The sequence below is a fragment of the Pongo abelii genome, chromosome X, assembly GCF_028885655.2.
Source record: "Pongo abelii isolate AG06213 chromosome X, NHGRI_mPonAbe1-v2.0_pri, whole genome shotgun sequence".
Taxonomy (NCBI): Eukaryota; Metazoa; Chordata; class Mammalia; order Primates; family Hominidae; genus Pongo; species Pongo abelii.
The window spans coordinates 16881816-16899339 of record NC_072008.2 but is presented as its reverse complement, the minus strand read 5'-3'; the positions used below and the strand labels follow the sequence as shown (position 1 = coordinate 16899339).

The 17524-nt window shown below is 41.3% G+C and overlaps 1 protein-coding gene across 2 annotated transcripts in view; it reads right to left on the bottom strand.

Annotated features, from left to right (window-relative positions):
- TXLNG (taxilin gamma) overlaps positions 1 to 17524 on the bottom strand; it is a 61593-nt gene that overhangs the window by 9260 nt on the left and 34809 nt on the right. For both annotated transcript variants that reach the window (XM_002831422.5, XM_054544361.2), the window contains exons 2-7: positions 16695 to 16998; positions 15320 to 15411; positions 7314 to 7484; positions 5818 to 6012; positions 2911 to 3030; positions 1305 to 1379 (exon numbers count right to left, since the gene is read on the bottom strand). In XM_002831422.5, the coding sequence (XP_002831468.1) occupies positions 1305 to 1379; positions 2911 to 3030; positions 5818 to 6012; positions 7314 to 7484; positions 15320 to 15411; positions 16695 to 16998 (957 nt within the window). The remainder of the gene's footprint in view (positions 1 to 1304; positions 1380 to 2910; positions 3031 to 5817; positions 6013 to 7313; positions 7485 to 15319; positions 15412 to 16694; positions 16999 to 17524) is intronic.

Sequence of the window (17524 nt, the reverse complement as noted above, 5' to 3'; positions counted from 1 at the left end):
AAACTTATATGATAAACTTTTAAATAACACTTCAGCCAAATGTAATCTAGTTACCTGAAAAAAGGATGAATGTATAGGTACAAATGCCTAATTTTACCCATCTGTAAAGCCACGGCAAGTCTTTCCTGTACCTTTTTTTTTTTTTTAAGGAGATAACTCCTCCTACACTCATTCCACACAAGGCAACCACAGAGAGAAATGACAGTAGGACACACTTACAGGGTCTGGAATGAACAAGAGGGAGGGCCCTGATGAAAAATACGAGCACAAGCGATCCTGCCGCCTCAGACTCCTGAGTAGCTGGGACTACAGGCGTGCCACCACACCCAGCTATATGTAGTTTTTAAAACAACTTACGTGCTTATAGCACAAAACTCTAAAGATATTAGAGTTCACTATATGAAATTGCCATTTTTTTAGGCCAAGGACATATTCTTGTCTTCTTTAGCAATTTCATATGGTTCAACTTGATACAAAATAAATAAAATATGCAGATGTATCAGTTTTCCTTTAGTGGGAAATTTAGTGGTAACCAACTGAAAAAGGGAGGAATTATCTGGGCTCTTAGAAAGGGTCACTGAAGACAGGTTGACCAACCATCCCAGGCTGCCTGAGACGGGGCATTTCCTGGGACACGAGACTTTCAGTACTAAAACCAGGAAAGTGCTGGGCAAACTGGGATGAGGTAGTTAACCTAAATGAAGTGGAAAATACCAAGAGGGACATGAGATTTCTGCCTCAGTCCTGGTCAGCTCTGGCTGGGAAAAAGCAAAAAGCAAAACTATCTTAGAGGAGATTGAAGATATGCAGAATCAAAGGAATCACAGATTTTTTTTTTTTTATTATTATTATACTTTAGGCTCTATGGTACATGTGCACAACGTGCAGGTAAGTTACATATGTATACATGTGCCATGCTGGTGTGCTGCACCCACCAACTCGTCATCTAGCATTAGGTATATCTCCCAATGCTATCCCTCCCCCCTCCCCCCACCCCACAACAGTCCCCGAAGTGTGATGTTCCCCTTCCTGTGTCCATGTGTTCTCATTGTTCAATTCCCACCTATGAGTGAGAACATGTGGTGTTTGGTTTTTTGTTCTTGCGATAGTTTACTGAGAATGATGATTTCCAATTTCATCCATGTCCCTACAAAGGACATGAACTCATCATTTTTTATGGCTGCATAGTATTCCATGGTGTATATGTGCCACATTTTCTTAATCCAGTCTATCATTGTTGGACATTTGGGTTGGGAACCACAGATTTTTCTTACAAATTGTACTATCCCCTGCTGTGGAGTTACCTGCTGTTTTAGTTGTACTTCTTGCTGTTTCATTTGTTCGTATTTGTGCCTCGATTCTGTCGCTTCTTTTAATAACTAGAAAACAGAAACATTCTGGCAAAATGCTAATGGTAATTACAAGCAGGACTAAATATCAAATGATCAGAGTTAGGCTTCATCCTTCTGCTATTTTAGCAAGAACCGCAGGTCTACAGATGAAACAGTCTGTTCCACAAATTGCCATTTACCTGTATCTTCTATCTGTCCCGCTGGTTAACACTTAGGAATGCAGGAATAATCTTTTATTGCTGAAGCAGAAAAAGTACCCTGGGGACCTAATATGGTTTATAAAACTCAGAGTTAAATTGTTGTGTTTTAGGTGAAAATAATTACACTTACAGTATTAGCAGAGAACATGGCTGATAATCTTGATATTATCTGGGTGACTTAGAAAAACCCCGCTATTCCCTGAGGCAAGATGAGGCAGAGTGAAAGCGTATGGGGAAAGCAACGCAATCAATCTGAGACCTGGTTTCTGAGCACTTTTTTAGAAAGCGGGGAGGGGGTGGACATTTTCATTTATATATAGTACTTGTGCTTTCAAGAAAATTACAAAGTTGCATAGTAGGCAGTTGTGAAATTCAGTCCCTGAAGTAAAATATCACACATAGTCCAAAGAAGCCTAGAGAAGTCCTACTGAAGCAACCAGGAAGTACACACATGTAATGAATGTGTGTGTGTGTGTGTATAAAATTTATACTCCAACTTTGGAAATGATAACCATTTCTCAGCTGAACACTGGATACTATTGTCAGTGCATATGGAAGGATCACACTGTGAAAAACATGTCTCTCTAAACCCTAGATGCACTCAGTGTGACATGCCCACATGATGAGGGCCACTCAGGAACTGAATCTTCACACTGTGCTCATGTCAGGGCTGTGGATCCAACAGTCTGCATTATTGCAATCATTTCTCCCTTGTGGATAAGCACACTTAGCTGAATTTGCACATGGTAATATACATACCCAATGAGATTCCACTGTATTCACAATTACTGCCAGGCAATAGAATCTGAGCATACACTGGCAACAATGCTGAGTGATTAGGGTAGAGAATTGTTTAAATTTTATCAGAAAATTATACCAGATTAAGTAAATAAATGACTTCCCCAGTTTCAAGTTACTTGTTTGAAAACAAAATGTAATCGTATATAGGAGACCTGTGGCTTGGTAAGCTTGTTGTTAAACCGAATCACTAAATTTAACATGCTAAATGTGAGCACAACTCTTGAACCTGATGACCGTTATCTAAGATGGGAACTAAATATTCTAAGCACAGAAAAACAACGAGTGCAGGTCTTCCCACTGATTTGGTGTAATCTTTCCAGTATATTTTCTGTATAAAAGGTTAAATAGAAATAAACAGCCAAATGCTTTCTAACACACACACACCACACACTCTCTTCTCAATCTACAGCAAAACACCAGCTGGCATGCCTCCAGGCGCTACATTAAAGGGAGAATAGATCAATGTTTCAAACGGCCTTGGTTACAATTTGATGTTTCAAATGGCCTCAGTTACAATGTTGGCAATAATGTCTTTGTTTTTAAGAAGTAGAACTTACAAACTCTCTCTCTCTCTGATGTTTTTCATCAGCTTCTTTTATCAGTTGTGTCGTTTGCTGCAGTTTGGCATCCACCAGCTGCTGTTGCAGTTCCTTATGTTTGAACACCTTATCAATGTGCTATGGGAAAAGGAGAGTTTCTTCCATCACTGACCAAAGAAAGGCACACAGTGGGGAGGAAACATCACAGCAGTTACCCTGCTCACCCTGCTGTTCTGCTGCTATCACTGCAGCTAAGAACACCAGCTCTCTCTCTGTCCCTGTATACTCCGCTTAGAGAAGCGGCGATTTGACACCACCTTGCAAACCATCCCACACGGGCAGAAGCGCGGCCCTCTGACTGTTGCCCGTTCCCCCACCCTGTCAGACATGGGCTGTCCCCCTCACTAGCGTGGTACTTCCTATTTCTGCCCCACACTGAAAATAAGGCTCAGAGTGCACCAAGACAAAGGATAAGAAGAGCAAAGTACTATACCATACATCATGCACACAGTTCCTTTTTTCCCTCCCCATATTTTCCCAAATTCCTCAGCTGGAGGCAGCATGGTATGACAGTAGGAATGGCCCAGGTCAAATCCTGGCCAGTGTGTGGCCCTGGGCTAATTCCTCTCCACGCTGGAGCACAGTGCCCTCCTCTGTACAGGGGGATACCTCCACCTACCTTGCAGAGCTGTAACAGTAAATGCGATGGTGGCACTAGGTAAGGTGCTTGGTGCCTGGCACACTTTAGACATTTGGTAAAAGCTCATTAGTATTTCCAAACAAAACTGTTAAGTGGTTACTGATGTATAATAAAGTCAACAGAACAATCCCTTCCCAGCTGGAGAAACGGAACTCTTCCAGTTACAGTACCCTATATGAGAGGGGAAAATGCTGGTTGGTGAAGTAAGGTGGTCTAACTATGTATTGAGAGCACCACAGACAGCTGATCTTCGCCTGCAAGTAATTTGATCATTATATTCTGACCAAAGAACATAAGACACATACAATATGATTTAAACAAATCTGATTTTCAAATCTGCTACATCAGTTATGAGGTACATAGACTGTCAAAACAAACAACAAACTAAAAGAATCATTTTAAGACAATTAAGGGCTTTATAATCTAATAAAAAGAAAATTTAACCTCTATGACAAGACGTTTCTTCAATAAATACACTGTAAGAATAAAGGGGGGGAAAACTATATTTTAGAGACTGGCGTTATATAAACCAGTGAAATGGACTTTCTTTGGATCTTGTTTCAAACAATTTCTCTTTTAAAAAGAAGCTGATCCAAAAAATTTGAATAGTGACTAGATACTTAATATTCAGTAATTGTTATTTATTTGAGACAGTCTCACTCCCGTCACCCAGCCATGAGTACAGTGGTGGTGATCCTCCTGCCTCACTCTTCTGAGCAGCTGGGACTACAGGTGAGTACCACCTCACCCGGCTAGTCTTTGTATTTTTTGTAGAGACAGGCTTTCACCATATTACCAGGCTGGTCTCGAACTCCTAGGCTCAAGCAATCCTCCTGCCTTGGCCTCCCAAAGTGCTGGGATTACAGGCGTGAGCCATTGCACCTGGCCTATTTGTTAATTTTTTAGGTATGAAACTGGTATTGTGGTTATACTTAAATCCTGACTTTTTTGAGCTACACATTCAAATATCAATGGAATATTTGACATCTTGAATTTGCTTCAAAATAATCTAGGGGAACAGAGATGAAATTATCAGCCATGTACAGTGGCTCACATCTACAATCCCAGCACTTTGGGAAGCCAAGACAGGGGGATCACCTGAGCCCAGGAGTTCAAGAACAACCTGGGCAATTTAGCAAGAAACTGTACACACGTACACACATACACACACACACACGGAATTATGGTTTCATCTGCTGAAGCCAGGTGCTATATTATCTCTCTACTTTTTGTTAAGCTTGAAATTTTCCATAATTTTTTTTTAAAAAAGCAAAAGGCAGTAAGAAAAATAAAATCTTAAAAAAAAAAAACAGCAGTTTTTGAAGGGCTGTATGTAAAACTACAAAGTTTGAGTTGAAAACAAGATAAAGTAACACACAGATGCCTGATCTTTTTTTTTTTTTAATTTGAATCAGCTTTTTGAATCCATTTCTGTAAGGAACATAACATAAAAGCCCAACATTTTACTAATGTTAAAGGCAGAGATGCACCATTTAAAAAAACCTAAAGCCTCTAACCCCGTCCATCGGACCTCTAAAAGTGACGAACTTTAAAAACCAGGTTAGTACCTTCTAGCAAATAGGTACTAACCTGGTTTTTCAAGTTCCTCACTTTGTTCAGAGGACACTACCTCTGAACTTCCAGATTAGCTTATAAAATAATTCCAAAAGTCTTCACTGAAGGCCAATGGCCAAGTTCATTAGCCATGGATCTTCCCAGTAAACTTTTTACCATCAATGGGCTTATGTGTGAGGGGTTAGAAGTAGGTTTTTCCTCCCAAATAATATAAAGCCCTCATTTAAAAAAAAAAAAATCTGAAACATTAACTGTACAGGTATAATGCAATGGTAGTGGATACTGTACAGATTATCATAGATGTCTGAGATACAGGGTATTTGGGGCCCAAATATTTATTCATTATTAGTCTGGATAAGGGAAAACAATCTACATGCAAAAATTGCAATCTTCCAGTATTTCATGGAAGACAAGCAGTACTTAAATGGGTCTCCTAGAAATAACCTCAAATAAGTTCCAAACCCAGTGACTCCTGGGACATCAAGTGATGATCTCACTTGTGGTGCCTGATCGTTTCCTAATAAATAACCGACTGCCACTATGCATATGCAAAGTTCTGAAACACCTGTGACAGCGGTTTTACTTTAGGTGTGAATGGTGACAGTTTTGCCAATCTTGAGAAGCCATTTAAATAAACCAAACGCCATTACCTCTTCCCTCAGTGCATACTGTTCGATGAGCTTCTTTAGCTTCTCCCCCAGCTCGATGTTTTCCTGTCGGAGTTTGGCGTTGTGGATGTCGTGCTGCTCCAGCTGGGCTTGAATTTCATTTAAGGTAATCTGGAAATGTGCAGTTGCTTCTTTACGTCGTTCTTCTTCCTCTCGTGCCTGCTGCATATTTTCCTCCTTATTACCCAAAATAATTTTTGTTAATAATACTGCTGCAATGTGGGTTCATTTGTTGCTGCTCTGACGTGTTGCTTCTGAACTACAATTCCTCCCCCTTATTTATGACCAGAAGGCTATCATTGAAAAGCAAGCAGTTTTTCCTAAGTAGACAGATAACCAGAGAGATGCAAACTGTCCTGCCACAAAATAAATGTTACGGCTGTCTACAATTCACTCTACTGCAATACTCGCCGGTTACACAGGCCATCATCTTAGATGGGTCGGAAGAGATCCTGCCCCCTTGCAGCTTACTTTCTGGGTTACACCTACTCCCTAAAGGGCAAAGGACAAATGGAATCCTCATCTCAAAAAGCTTCCTTTCTGTAACTACTTTCTGATGATTAAAAAGAGAAAACAAAAAAATTCAAAGCTTACTTTCAGTTCTTGCTAGAATATGTCAAAAGACCTTTACATGTCTGAACTGTTATCAGCCTACTCAAAATATTGATTTCCTATGGGAAAAAAAAAAAAATACCACTTACTTTGACATCTAAATCCAAGGGCTCAAAAGCAAAGAAGATAATAATGGCTCCCATACCAGGTGAAGATCCATTTCAAGAGTGCACTTATAGTCTAGGGCCTTGGGAGTTTGTTGGGGCATAAAGGGAGTTTGATCAGAGATCCTGCTCAAAGTCATATTGCAACTGTACATGGGAACAGGCCTGTCCCATTCTAAGAGGCAGATTCCTTCCCACGGCTCTGCTCCTTTCCTTCTTCCCCTGTTGATATCAATGAATCTTTGGATACCTATTCCCTCTTCCTTTACAATCAGCCAAGGTATAAGTGGTTTCCTAAAAGTACTTAGAAACTGAATGGCTGGGGGTGGGCCAGTGGAACTGGGCAATGCTCCACCCAGGAGCTCAGCAGTTCTCCCTTCCCAGACTGTCTGTTACTAGTTTCTCATTTCACTGCAGCTTTTCCTACTTGGTGATCAGCTGTATCAGTGCTCAGCAGAAAACTGGCAATTCTGAGCTTCCTAAGCCGTGGCTCTAAGCAGGAGGGCCTTGAGCGTAGATTCCCGGGAGCCAAGTATGAGGCAACTAAGGTGCTCTTCCTTGAACAGGAAACCAAAACTTACGTAGAAAGAATTGGTCTTACATTTACAATGACCTCACACAAGGCATCAGGCCAAGCAAAATAAAAAGCAAGGCAGTATCTGTCTCCAAGTAGAGACAAGGATTTATTTCAGATAGGCACAAGGTTGATTATGAAATCAGCTAAGTCCCTCCTGAAAAAAACAGACAAATGAAGCAACTAACCTTTAACGTCTTATTGTGACGCTGAAGTTCTCTGCAAAGAGACTCTAGCTTGCTTCTTGCCAAGATAGCCTTGCTATGTTCACTCTGCAAGTGAACTTTCTCTTTCACAATCTGGGCTTGCTTCTTCTGCAGGATCTTCATTTGCTTCTGAACACTCCTGCTCTCCTCCAGCTAAAATTCATAAGCACTTTATATTTAGGAAGTACAGTAAAAATCTTACAGTTACGGCTAGAATTATAATGAGAGCTATGGAACACATTTTCAAAAAGTCAAATACTATGGTGTAACATATTATTTAAATTGTTTCATGCCATGCTACACTGCCACCCTTCTCTTCTCTTCCAGTTGTGACAAAAAAGTAAGCAAATTTAGGGCAGCAGAAAATAATCTTTTTCTTTTTTAAAAAAAAATCCTTTAGACAGATTTAATTTTCACAACCCTTTATTATCCAGGTTTTATAGAAGAAATGTATAAGCCTGGAGACATTAATAAGTTGCCTAACATTCTTTAATCAGTACAGATAATCAGGAAGGGGTGAGGTGGGATTTGAACCCAGCAGCCTGAATCTCTGGCTTTCTTGACTTCCGTATTGGCCTGCTATCCCCTGGGGTCCTGAATTTTGCCAGGTTCCTGACTTCAGACACTGATCACAGATCTTCTCCCTGCTTTCAACCCAACAACTCACAAGCAACATGGGCTCCTCAACTTCCAGCTACAATCTTGTGCTTTTTGAAGGATGATGCCCTTCAACTGGATACCTCCTGCCCCAGAATTGTCCTGGGCCCACTGGGAACAGTGCCTAAGTATTCCAGCCTTAACCACCCTTTGGAAAATAAACCAGCTCCAGTTCCAGCTGAAACCTACTCCAATGTTGAAGGCCAGGAGTGACTCAGTACTAAAGCCAGGCATGTCCCGAATTGCTGTTTGCTGGGTGAATGTCTGTCTAGATCATTTCCTACCTGGAAAAAAACCTGCTGAAATCCAAATATTTTAACAATCAATTTATTGTGCTTTGGGGTTTTGATTTTTTATTTTCGTTATCATTTTTTTAGACGGACTATTATTCTGTTGCCCAGGCTGGAGTGCAGTGGCACAATCTCGGCTCACTGCAGGCTCCACCTCCCGGGTTCAAGCGATTCTCCTGCCTCAGCCTCCCGAGTAGCTAGGACTACAGGCACCTGCCACCATGCCCAGCTAATTTTTGTATTTTTAGTAGAGACAGGGTTTCGCTATGTTGGCCAGACTGGTCTCAAACTCATGACCTCAATTGATCCACCTGCCTTGGCCTCCCAAAGTGCTGGGATTACAAGTATAAGCCACCATGCCCGGCCAGGTTTTGCTTTTTTGAGATGGAGTTTCGCTCTAGTTGCCCAGGCTGGAGTGCAATGGATCATGCCATTGCACTCCAGCCTAGGCAACAAGAGTTAAAGCTATTCTCCTGCCTCAGCCTCCCAAGTAGCTGGGATTACAGGCATGCGCCACCACGCCCAGCTAATTTTGTATTTTTAGTAGAGATGGGGTTTCTCCATGTTGGTCAGGCTGGTCTCGAACTCCCGACCTCAAGTGATCCGCCCACCTCGGCCTCCCAAAGTGCTGAGATTACAGGCATGAGCCACTGCGCCCGGCAGGGTTTTTTTTTTTTAATGATGTTTTAGGAGTCAATACCATCAAGTTTTACACCCACAGGCTACTATACTGAAACAGTCATCAGAATCTAAAACTCAGTAAACAGCACTCAGGGTTCTTTGTAAGAAGAACTGCTGCAATTTTGGGTATGGAACAAATCAGTCTGTTGCAAGGTTAAATCAACATGAACAGATAAGATGGCAGCCTTACTGACCTTTCAATAAAGCTTTTACTGAAAAAGAAAATGATGCTGAGTCACAATTTGAAGAGCAAGAGTGACATCTTGTGGCCTACCAAAACATATCACGCATCCTTACAGCCACATTTACAGATATTAAAAACACCTTTACTGAAATTCTTGCAGGAAAAAAAATCATTGTTTTTGCATAATTTTGTAAAGCAAAGTTACTGCGAACTGTACGCGGCCGCCCAGTTTAAGAGGCTGCAGGTCTGGCACACACTAGCTGTAATTTCACCAGGGTGCAGAGCTCCTGCCTTTGCTGACCCAGGGTTAGCGCAATCCTGAATCCAGTGTTCATTATTCCTTCGCTTTCCTTTCTATATAATTTCATTTCATCTGTGTGTACTTCTCTAAAAAAAAATCCTTTTGGTTTTATCTGTTTTGACTTTATTGTAGCTAGTGCAAATGAAGAATTGAAATTTTCATTTAATTTACACTAATTTAATAAGCCACATGTGGCTGATGGCTACCGTCTTGGACAGCACAACTCGATTACATTGCTAGGACTCATCCATTGTTGGCGTGTAGCTGCAGATCAGGACTTAGCAGATTTTTTCTGTAAAGGGCCAGCAAGTAAATATTTTAGGCACTGCAGGCCACATATGGTCTCTGTCATGTGTTCTTCTTTATTTTTAAACATCTTAAAAATTAAAACCATTCTTAGCTTGTGGGCAGTGTAAAAACAGACTTTGGATGCATTTGGCCCACAGGCTGTTTAATAGTCCACTTTTTAAAAATACAGCACGTACACAAACATACCACACAAAGTGAGATCTTGTCTCTAAAAAATAAACAGTGAGCCATGATTGCGCCACTGCACTCCAGCCTGGGTGGTAGAGTGAGACCCTGTCTGAAAAATAAACAAACAAATAGATAAAAAATAAAAACACACCACACATACACACAAAACTCTTTATTAATCCATCTTCTTGCATAAACGGGCATCTGGGCTGTTTCTAGGTTTTGTTATTACTCACAGTGGTATGAACATTCTCATGTATTTCCTGGTATACACATGTCAGGAATTTCTCTTCTGTGCAAACATCAGAAATGAGGTTGCTGGGCAATGATTTCTAAATGTTTGATTTCACATGACAATGGTGAACTGATATTCCCAACAGCAATATATAAGAGACCACGTAGATCCACATCCTCTCCAAAATGATCAGATTTCTTCATTTATGCCACTATAATAGACATAAAATGGCATCTCATTGTGGTCCTGATTTGCATTTCCCTAATCACTTATCAGGTGGAACATCTCTTTGAATGTTTATGGACCTTTATGTTAAGGTATCTTTGTATCTTTGTTTATCCACTTCTATGAAATGTCCCTTTCATGTCTCTCATCCAGCTTTCCATAGGGCTATTTGTCCTTTTCACATTAGTGTTCTTTAGATATTCTTGATACTAAATCGCCTGCTGGTTATATTTGTTGGAAATATGTTCTCCTCAGTTTGTAATGTCGTCTCGCTTTTTTTTTTTTTTCTGAGATGAAGTCTCACTCTGTCGCCCAGGCTGGAATGCAGTGGTGCGATCTTGGCTTACTGCAACTTCTGCCTCCCCAGTTCTCCTGCCTCAACCTCCTGAGTAGCTGGAACTACAGGCGTGCAACCATCATGCCCGGCTAATTATTTTTTAATTTTTTTAGTAGAGACGGGCTTTCACCATATTGGCCAGGCTGGTCTTGAACTCCTGACCTCATGATCCGCCTGCCTCAGCCTCCCAACGTGCTGGGATTACAGGTGTGAGCCACCGCGCTTGGCCATCTTCTCACTTTTTTTCAGGGCATCTTTTGACGAAAACAAAGTTCTTAATTTCAATAAAGCCAATTTGTACAATCTTTCCTCTGACAGTGCTTTTTGTGCTATAAGAAATATTTCCTAAACTCAAGGTTGGAAAAATATTTATCTATTGATAAATCAAAATAATATCTACAAATTTCAAAGCTTAATTGTTGACATTTAAGCCTTTAATCTATTTGGAATTGATTGTTGCCTCTGGTGTGTAAGGATCTAATCTTACTTTTTCCTCATAAGGATAACTTTTTTTTTTTTTTTGGAGATAGCATCTTGCACTGTCGCCCAGGCTGGGTTGCCATGTGGCACGAACTCACTGCAGCCTCCAATTCCTGGGCTCAAGCGATCCTTCCACTTCAGCCTCCCAAGTAGCTGGGACTACAGGCGTGCGTGCGTGTGTGCGTGCATGTGTGTGTGTGTGTACAGGGTCTTGCGACGTTGCCCAGGCTGGTCTTGAACTCCTGATTGTAAGCAATCCTGCTTCAGCCTCCCGAAGTGCAGATGTTACAGGGCTGAGCTACCATACCTGGCCAGGATAACCACTTTTTAAGTTACATTAATATCATGAGGATGGCAATTCTCCCCCAAATGTATCTACAGATTCTGTGAAATGCTCTTTGAAATCCCAAATAGTGCCCCCCAACACACGGAACTACTAAATTGAATCTAAAATCTATAGAGAGTAAAGGGCCAAGAATAGCCAAGATACTTCAGAAGAGTAAGGAGAATGGAACCTACCCAAGCATATATTAAGATTATTACGCTATAATAATCTATACAAACTGACTACAGGATAGGAAAGAATAGCATTATAAAGTACTTAAGGATCATGTTAATGGTATCCACAGCTAAAAGCAAAATGCTACAATTTCATGAATCCATGTGATCTGGTGAACATGTTGGCCACAGGGTCTCTCCAATGGACAATCCCAGTTACAGTGCACAGAAATCCATTCCAACTGCTCCACAAAACAGTTATGCATGTCAGTGCAACAAGCACAATGACATCAGATGATATATGTCATAAAGGGGCAGAGGACAGTGATGGCAAAAGGGAACTTTTCAGAATAATCCTTGGGAAAACGCTATGCCTCTCCCTTGGTGACCTCACCTATATATACTCTACTTTTTTTTTTTTTTTTTTTTTTGAGACAGAGTTTCACTCTTGTTGCCTAGTCTGGAGTGTAATGGCACGATCTCGGCTCACCACAACCTCTGCTTCCCAGGTTCAAGTGATTCCCCTGCCTCAGCCTCCTGAGTAGCTGGGATTACAAGCATGCGCCACCACGCCCAGAAAATTTTGTATTTTTAGTAGAGACGGTTTCTCCATGTTGGTAAGGCTGGTCTCGAACTCCCGACCTCAGGTGATCCGCCTGCCTTGGCCTCCCAAAGTGCTGGGATTATACACCCAGCCTATATCTACCTTTTAAGTGAAATATGTGTCGCTTCAAGAAATCAAGCTTTAGAACATTTTCTGGAAACAATACACATTTTGTCTTTCAAATTTCTGGCACAAATCTGTATAAAAAAGAGATTACTCACTAGGCAAGTCTTCAATGTGTCACATCCTGAAATGAACACAGTCATTACTGCTGGTGCTTAGTAATAACCTTATCCATAATCAAAACAATAAAACCAAAAGCCACAAACAAAAACACCCTAGACCCCTGCTACTTCAAGTGTGATCCAAGGTCTGGCAGCATCATCACTGTTGCCCGGGCATTTGTTAAAATGCAGATCCTCAGGCCCCAACCAAGACCTAGTGAATCAGAATGTGCATTTTAACCACAAGTTCAATGATCGGTGTGAGTTTGAGAACAACTACCGCAGATCACTGTTTGTTCTCTCTTCTAACCAATTCATGGCTGGCTGTCATTGTCACATCACTGGGTTGGGTAGCTAACCTTCGACACTGCTTTTTCTGGTTTTTACTCTTTTCTCCATTTTTTCTTGTCCCTTTTCTGTTCTTGTCTTTCTTCTTTTTCCACCATTTCTTGCATGATTCTCCCCATGTGAAAGGCACCAAGGGGGACTGGCTTCCACAGCCAATGGAAGCATTCCTTTCCTGAAGCCATCAATCCAACCACGCTGTGTTTTCTGCCATCTTTGCATTTGTGACTGCTCTGGGACATTTTCACTGATGCACAGGGCGTCCTGTTGCTACAAATAGTGGAAGGTGCCAGGCTGCTGAATGCCAGCTAAGTGAGGTATACCTGGACCACTTCATAAACTAAGGGAAAGTAACTGTCATTTTTTTTTTTCTTTTTGAGACAGTCTCACTCTGTCGTCCAGGCTGGAGTGCAGTGGCGCAATCTCGGTTCACTGCAAGCTCTGCCTCCCGGGTTCATGCCATTCTCCTGCCTCAGCCTCCCGAGTAGCTGGGACTACATGCACCCGCCACCACGCCCAGCTAATTTTTTTTGTATTTTTAGTAAAGACGGGGTTTCACCGTGTTAGCCAGGATGGTCTTGATCTCCTGACCTCGTGATCCACCCGCCTCGGCTTCCCAAAGTGCTGGGATTACAGGCGTGAGCCACTATGCCTGGCCTGTAACTGTCATTCTTGAAGCAATAAACTAACAGAATTCAGTTTATTTTTTATTTTTTTGAGATGGAGTCTCGCTCCGTTGCCCAGGCTGGAGTGCAGTAGCACGATCTCAGCTCACTGCAAGCTCTGCCTCCTGGGTTCACGCCATTCTCCTGCCTCAGCCTCCCGAGTAGCTGGGACTACAGGCACCTGCCACCACGCCAGGCTAATTTTTTTTTTGTATTTTTAGTAGAGACAGGGTTTTACCGTGTTAGCCAGGATAGTCTCGATCTCCTGACCTCATGATCCACCCACCTTGGCCTCCCAAAGTGCTGGGATTACAGGCGTGAGCCACCGCGCCCAGCCTCAGAATTCGTTTTTTTAGAGCTGATCATTGATTTAAAAAAAAGTAATGGCTTATGATATGGAATTAACTGTTTTAACAGATGAAGATGCATATAAATTGTATATGATAATTCACCTATTTCACAAAGGGCAATAATTTTAGCATTTATATTAGAACCACTTATTCTAAAAGTTTCCCACAACCATTCCTTCAAAGGGTTCTATGATTTTCCCATTCTTCAATTCAAATAGGATGGCAGGGTTTCCAAGTTGAAACTGCCTTCATGGGCCAGGCACGGTGGCTCACGCCTGTAATCCCAGAACTTTGGGAGGCCAAGGTGGGCAGATCACAAGTTCAGGAGATGGAGAACATCCTGGCCAACATGGTGAAACCCATCTCTACTAAAAATACAAAAAATTAGCCAGGCGTGGTGGCATGCGCCTGTAGTCCCAACTACTCAGGAGGCTGAGGCAGGAGAATAGCTTGAACCTGGGAGGCGGAGGTTGCAGTGAGCCAAGATCGCGCCACTGAAATCCAGCCTGGGCGACGGAGCGAGACTCTGCCTCAAAAAAAAAAAAAAAAAAAAAAAAAAAAAAGAAAGAAACTCCAAAAAGAGAATTAATGCTACCTATAATACCTGTAATATAGCTGAGAACGGACGGGCGCGGTGGCTCATGCCTGTAATCCCAGCACTTTGGGAGGCCAAGGCGGGCAGATCACGAGGTCAGGAGATCGAGACCATCCTGGCTAACACGGTGAAACCCCATCTCTACTAAAAAATAAAAAAACTAGCCAGGCATCGTGGCGAGCGCCTGTAGTCCCAGCTACTCGGGAGGCTGAGGCAGGAGAATGGCGTGAACCCGGGAGGTGGAGCTTACAGTGAGCTGAAATCACGCCACTGCACTCTAGCCTGGACCACAGGTGAGACTCCGTCTCAAAAAAATAAAATAAAATAATATAGCTGAGAACAAACTCTTTGATAAGGTCAATGTTTCTGGAAGATGGAAAAAAGGATGCTTGACACATAGTAGATGCTAAATAAGTATTTCTGAGACAAAGTATTGTTTTAGCAGACGATTTCACGTAACTCACAATCTCAATCAAAGCAGTCTTCAATCTCTAGAATTCCCTTAGGAAAAGTTTAAGACAGGAACCACTACACCCCAACTGAGTGGCACCTAAGGCATCACAACATAGCAATGGAAAGGTTGACTTAGACTCTAAAACTAAGTTTTAGAAAATCTATGCCACATCTTAGTATTACAATGTTCCCTATATATTACCTCATAAAATGAAACTATACAACCAATAAAAAGCCCCAACAAACCAGATTCTCTTCTTCAATTTCAGAATAAAATATAATTTTACATTTAAGGTCATATCAAATTTGTACTTTAAGAAACTTATCAAGCACACACACATTTTGCTATATTTTATATGGCTCTCACATCCTTGACTTAATACTCACAAGATCAGCGTATTTCTTACAGAGAGCTGCCAGCTTCTCCTCTGGGGTTGAAAGGGTGTTTAGGGCTTGCATCAGTAATAAAACTTCTTTTCCTGATGATTAACAAGAAAAGAAATAAGTCCCAGAAGAATGAGATCAAATCTAACCTGTAAATTCTACTAACAATTCCCGTGCTCTGACAGCCAGAGTAAACTAATTTACACCTATGATTATAAATAAGAGATTTACCAGCTCAATGGAAAAGGCAATTTTTAAATTCTGGATTAGCAGGCCTCGCTCCCCTCCCCATACCCACCCCAAATTTCTTAACTCACTCACTAACACTGCTAGCTATTTATAAGAACTCTTGTTAAAAGCTTATAAATTTCCTTGCCTAATCACTGATGTCCAAGTTAAGACAAAGGGCAAGTTACAAAGGGCATGGAATTTTTTTTAAAGCTTCCTCCTAACCAAGTTCGAATATAGAAGCAAGTTCAAAGGGAGTTTCAGTTGGTACTACACTTTGCCAAAGACACACATAATCACAGGAGAACATATCTTTTCCTATGAACAATTTAAAAACGTGTGCTTTTCTTATGATTTACTAAGTATATTCTATGTGTTAACTAAGGTTAACTAACCAAAGGATGACAAGATAGCTCTTCCCGTGGGGAAAGACCTTAACAATACTGTAAGGACTTTGGCAGAGAGAGGCAGGTGGCTGAGATAGGAGGGGACTAATGGCATTTCAAAGTAAGGGGTAATCTTTTATTTCTTAAGCTAGGTGATAGGTACCATTTTTATTTTTTTAATGTTCATTCTTATATGTAAGATATTACATCAAAATATATACCTCAAAATAACTCTGACATACAGACTGCTATGGGGGAAAAAGGGTGACTTCAAAAAAGAATGCTTTTCTACTCACATAAAATTTTATTAATGAAATCTTCTCTCATTTAACCCAAGGCCAATAAGACCTTTAAGAGACGATTAAACACGATTACTGAAAATGATCAGAAATAACTGCAATGTGGCCAGGCACAGTGGCTCACACCTGAAATCTCAGCACTTTGGGAGGCCGAGGCAGGAGAGGACTGCTTTAGCTTAGGAGTTTGAGACCAGCCTGGGCAACACAGTGAGACCCTGTCTCTACAAAAAAATTTTTTAATTAGCCAATTCTTGATTATTTGGAAAAAAAAAACCTAAGCGTCCTCTCTGCTGTTTTCGCCTCCTGCACATAACTGCAGCAGACACATGGACTGACCTCACCGAAGACACTAGGTGTGTTGGCTAAGCACCTCTAAAGTGGCTGTGTTCAAAATTATCTGGGCTGCAGAAAACACAAGTAAAATGATTAGCATGTGAAACATCCAACCACTGAACGGATTATTACCTAAGGTTTTTTCTTTGTTCCTGTTGCACTCTGAATCTTGCTGACCATCAGGGGGATCTGTTCGAGCTTCTCCCCCAGGGATTTCCTCTCTTGACTCTTGCGTGCAGTATGCTGGGCTCACCAAATTCCTGTTCTCTGTTATAAAGTCACTGCCTTCATCCTCTTCCAATGAATGCTTGTTACTTGTGCCACCACAGTTTGAGCCTTGATGTTGAAGAATATCATTTGATTGAGAGTTACACAACATATCTGCTTTCACCCCTAGCCCACAAATTCCAGCTTCTTCCATTGTGCCAATTTCAAACTAGAGGAAAGGAGAAGGAGAAAAAAGATGGAGAAGGGGTTAAATCAAATGTAATCAATGTTTACAAGCAATGGAACATCATAGCCTGACGGTTTTTTCTTCCTTAGTGGTTTGCAAAATTGATGTAAATATGGTACTTTCTAGATTTCACTGAGAGGTGACCTAACTATAAAGTATAAGGAAATTAGTTAAAATGAATCACACAACTATGCAGTACCAAAGGAGGCAAGAAACCCATTTAGTTATAAATCTAAATTGATTTCCATATAAAAATTCACCACTTAACATAATTAGCACCTTAACAGAAGTGAAACTGTCCCCAGTTAATGAATATTAATTATTCTGATCTTATCCTCAAGGAGACAGTACAGCAGGGATGGCTAACTAGCTATCCATCAAAACCCCGTGCTCCCCCAAGTTCCTGTGGAGTTGGCACTATGAGACAAGTGCCCAGCCAGGGACTATTCCCCAGCCCCCTTACACCAAGGGGCGACTTCCACGTGAAGTTCCACCAACTGAATGTGGG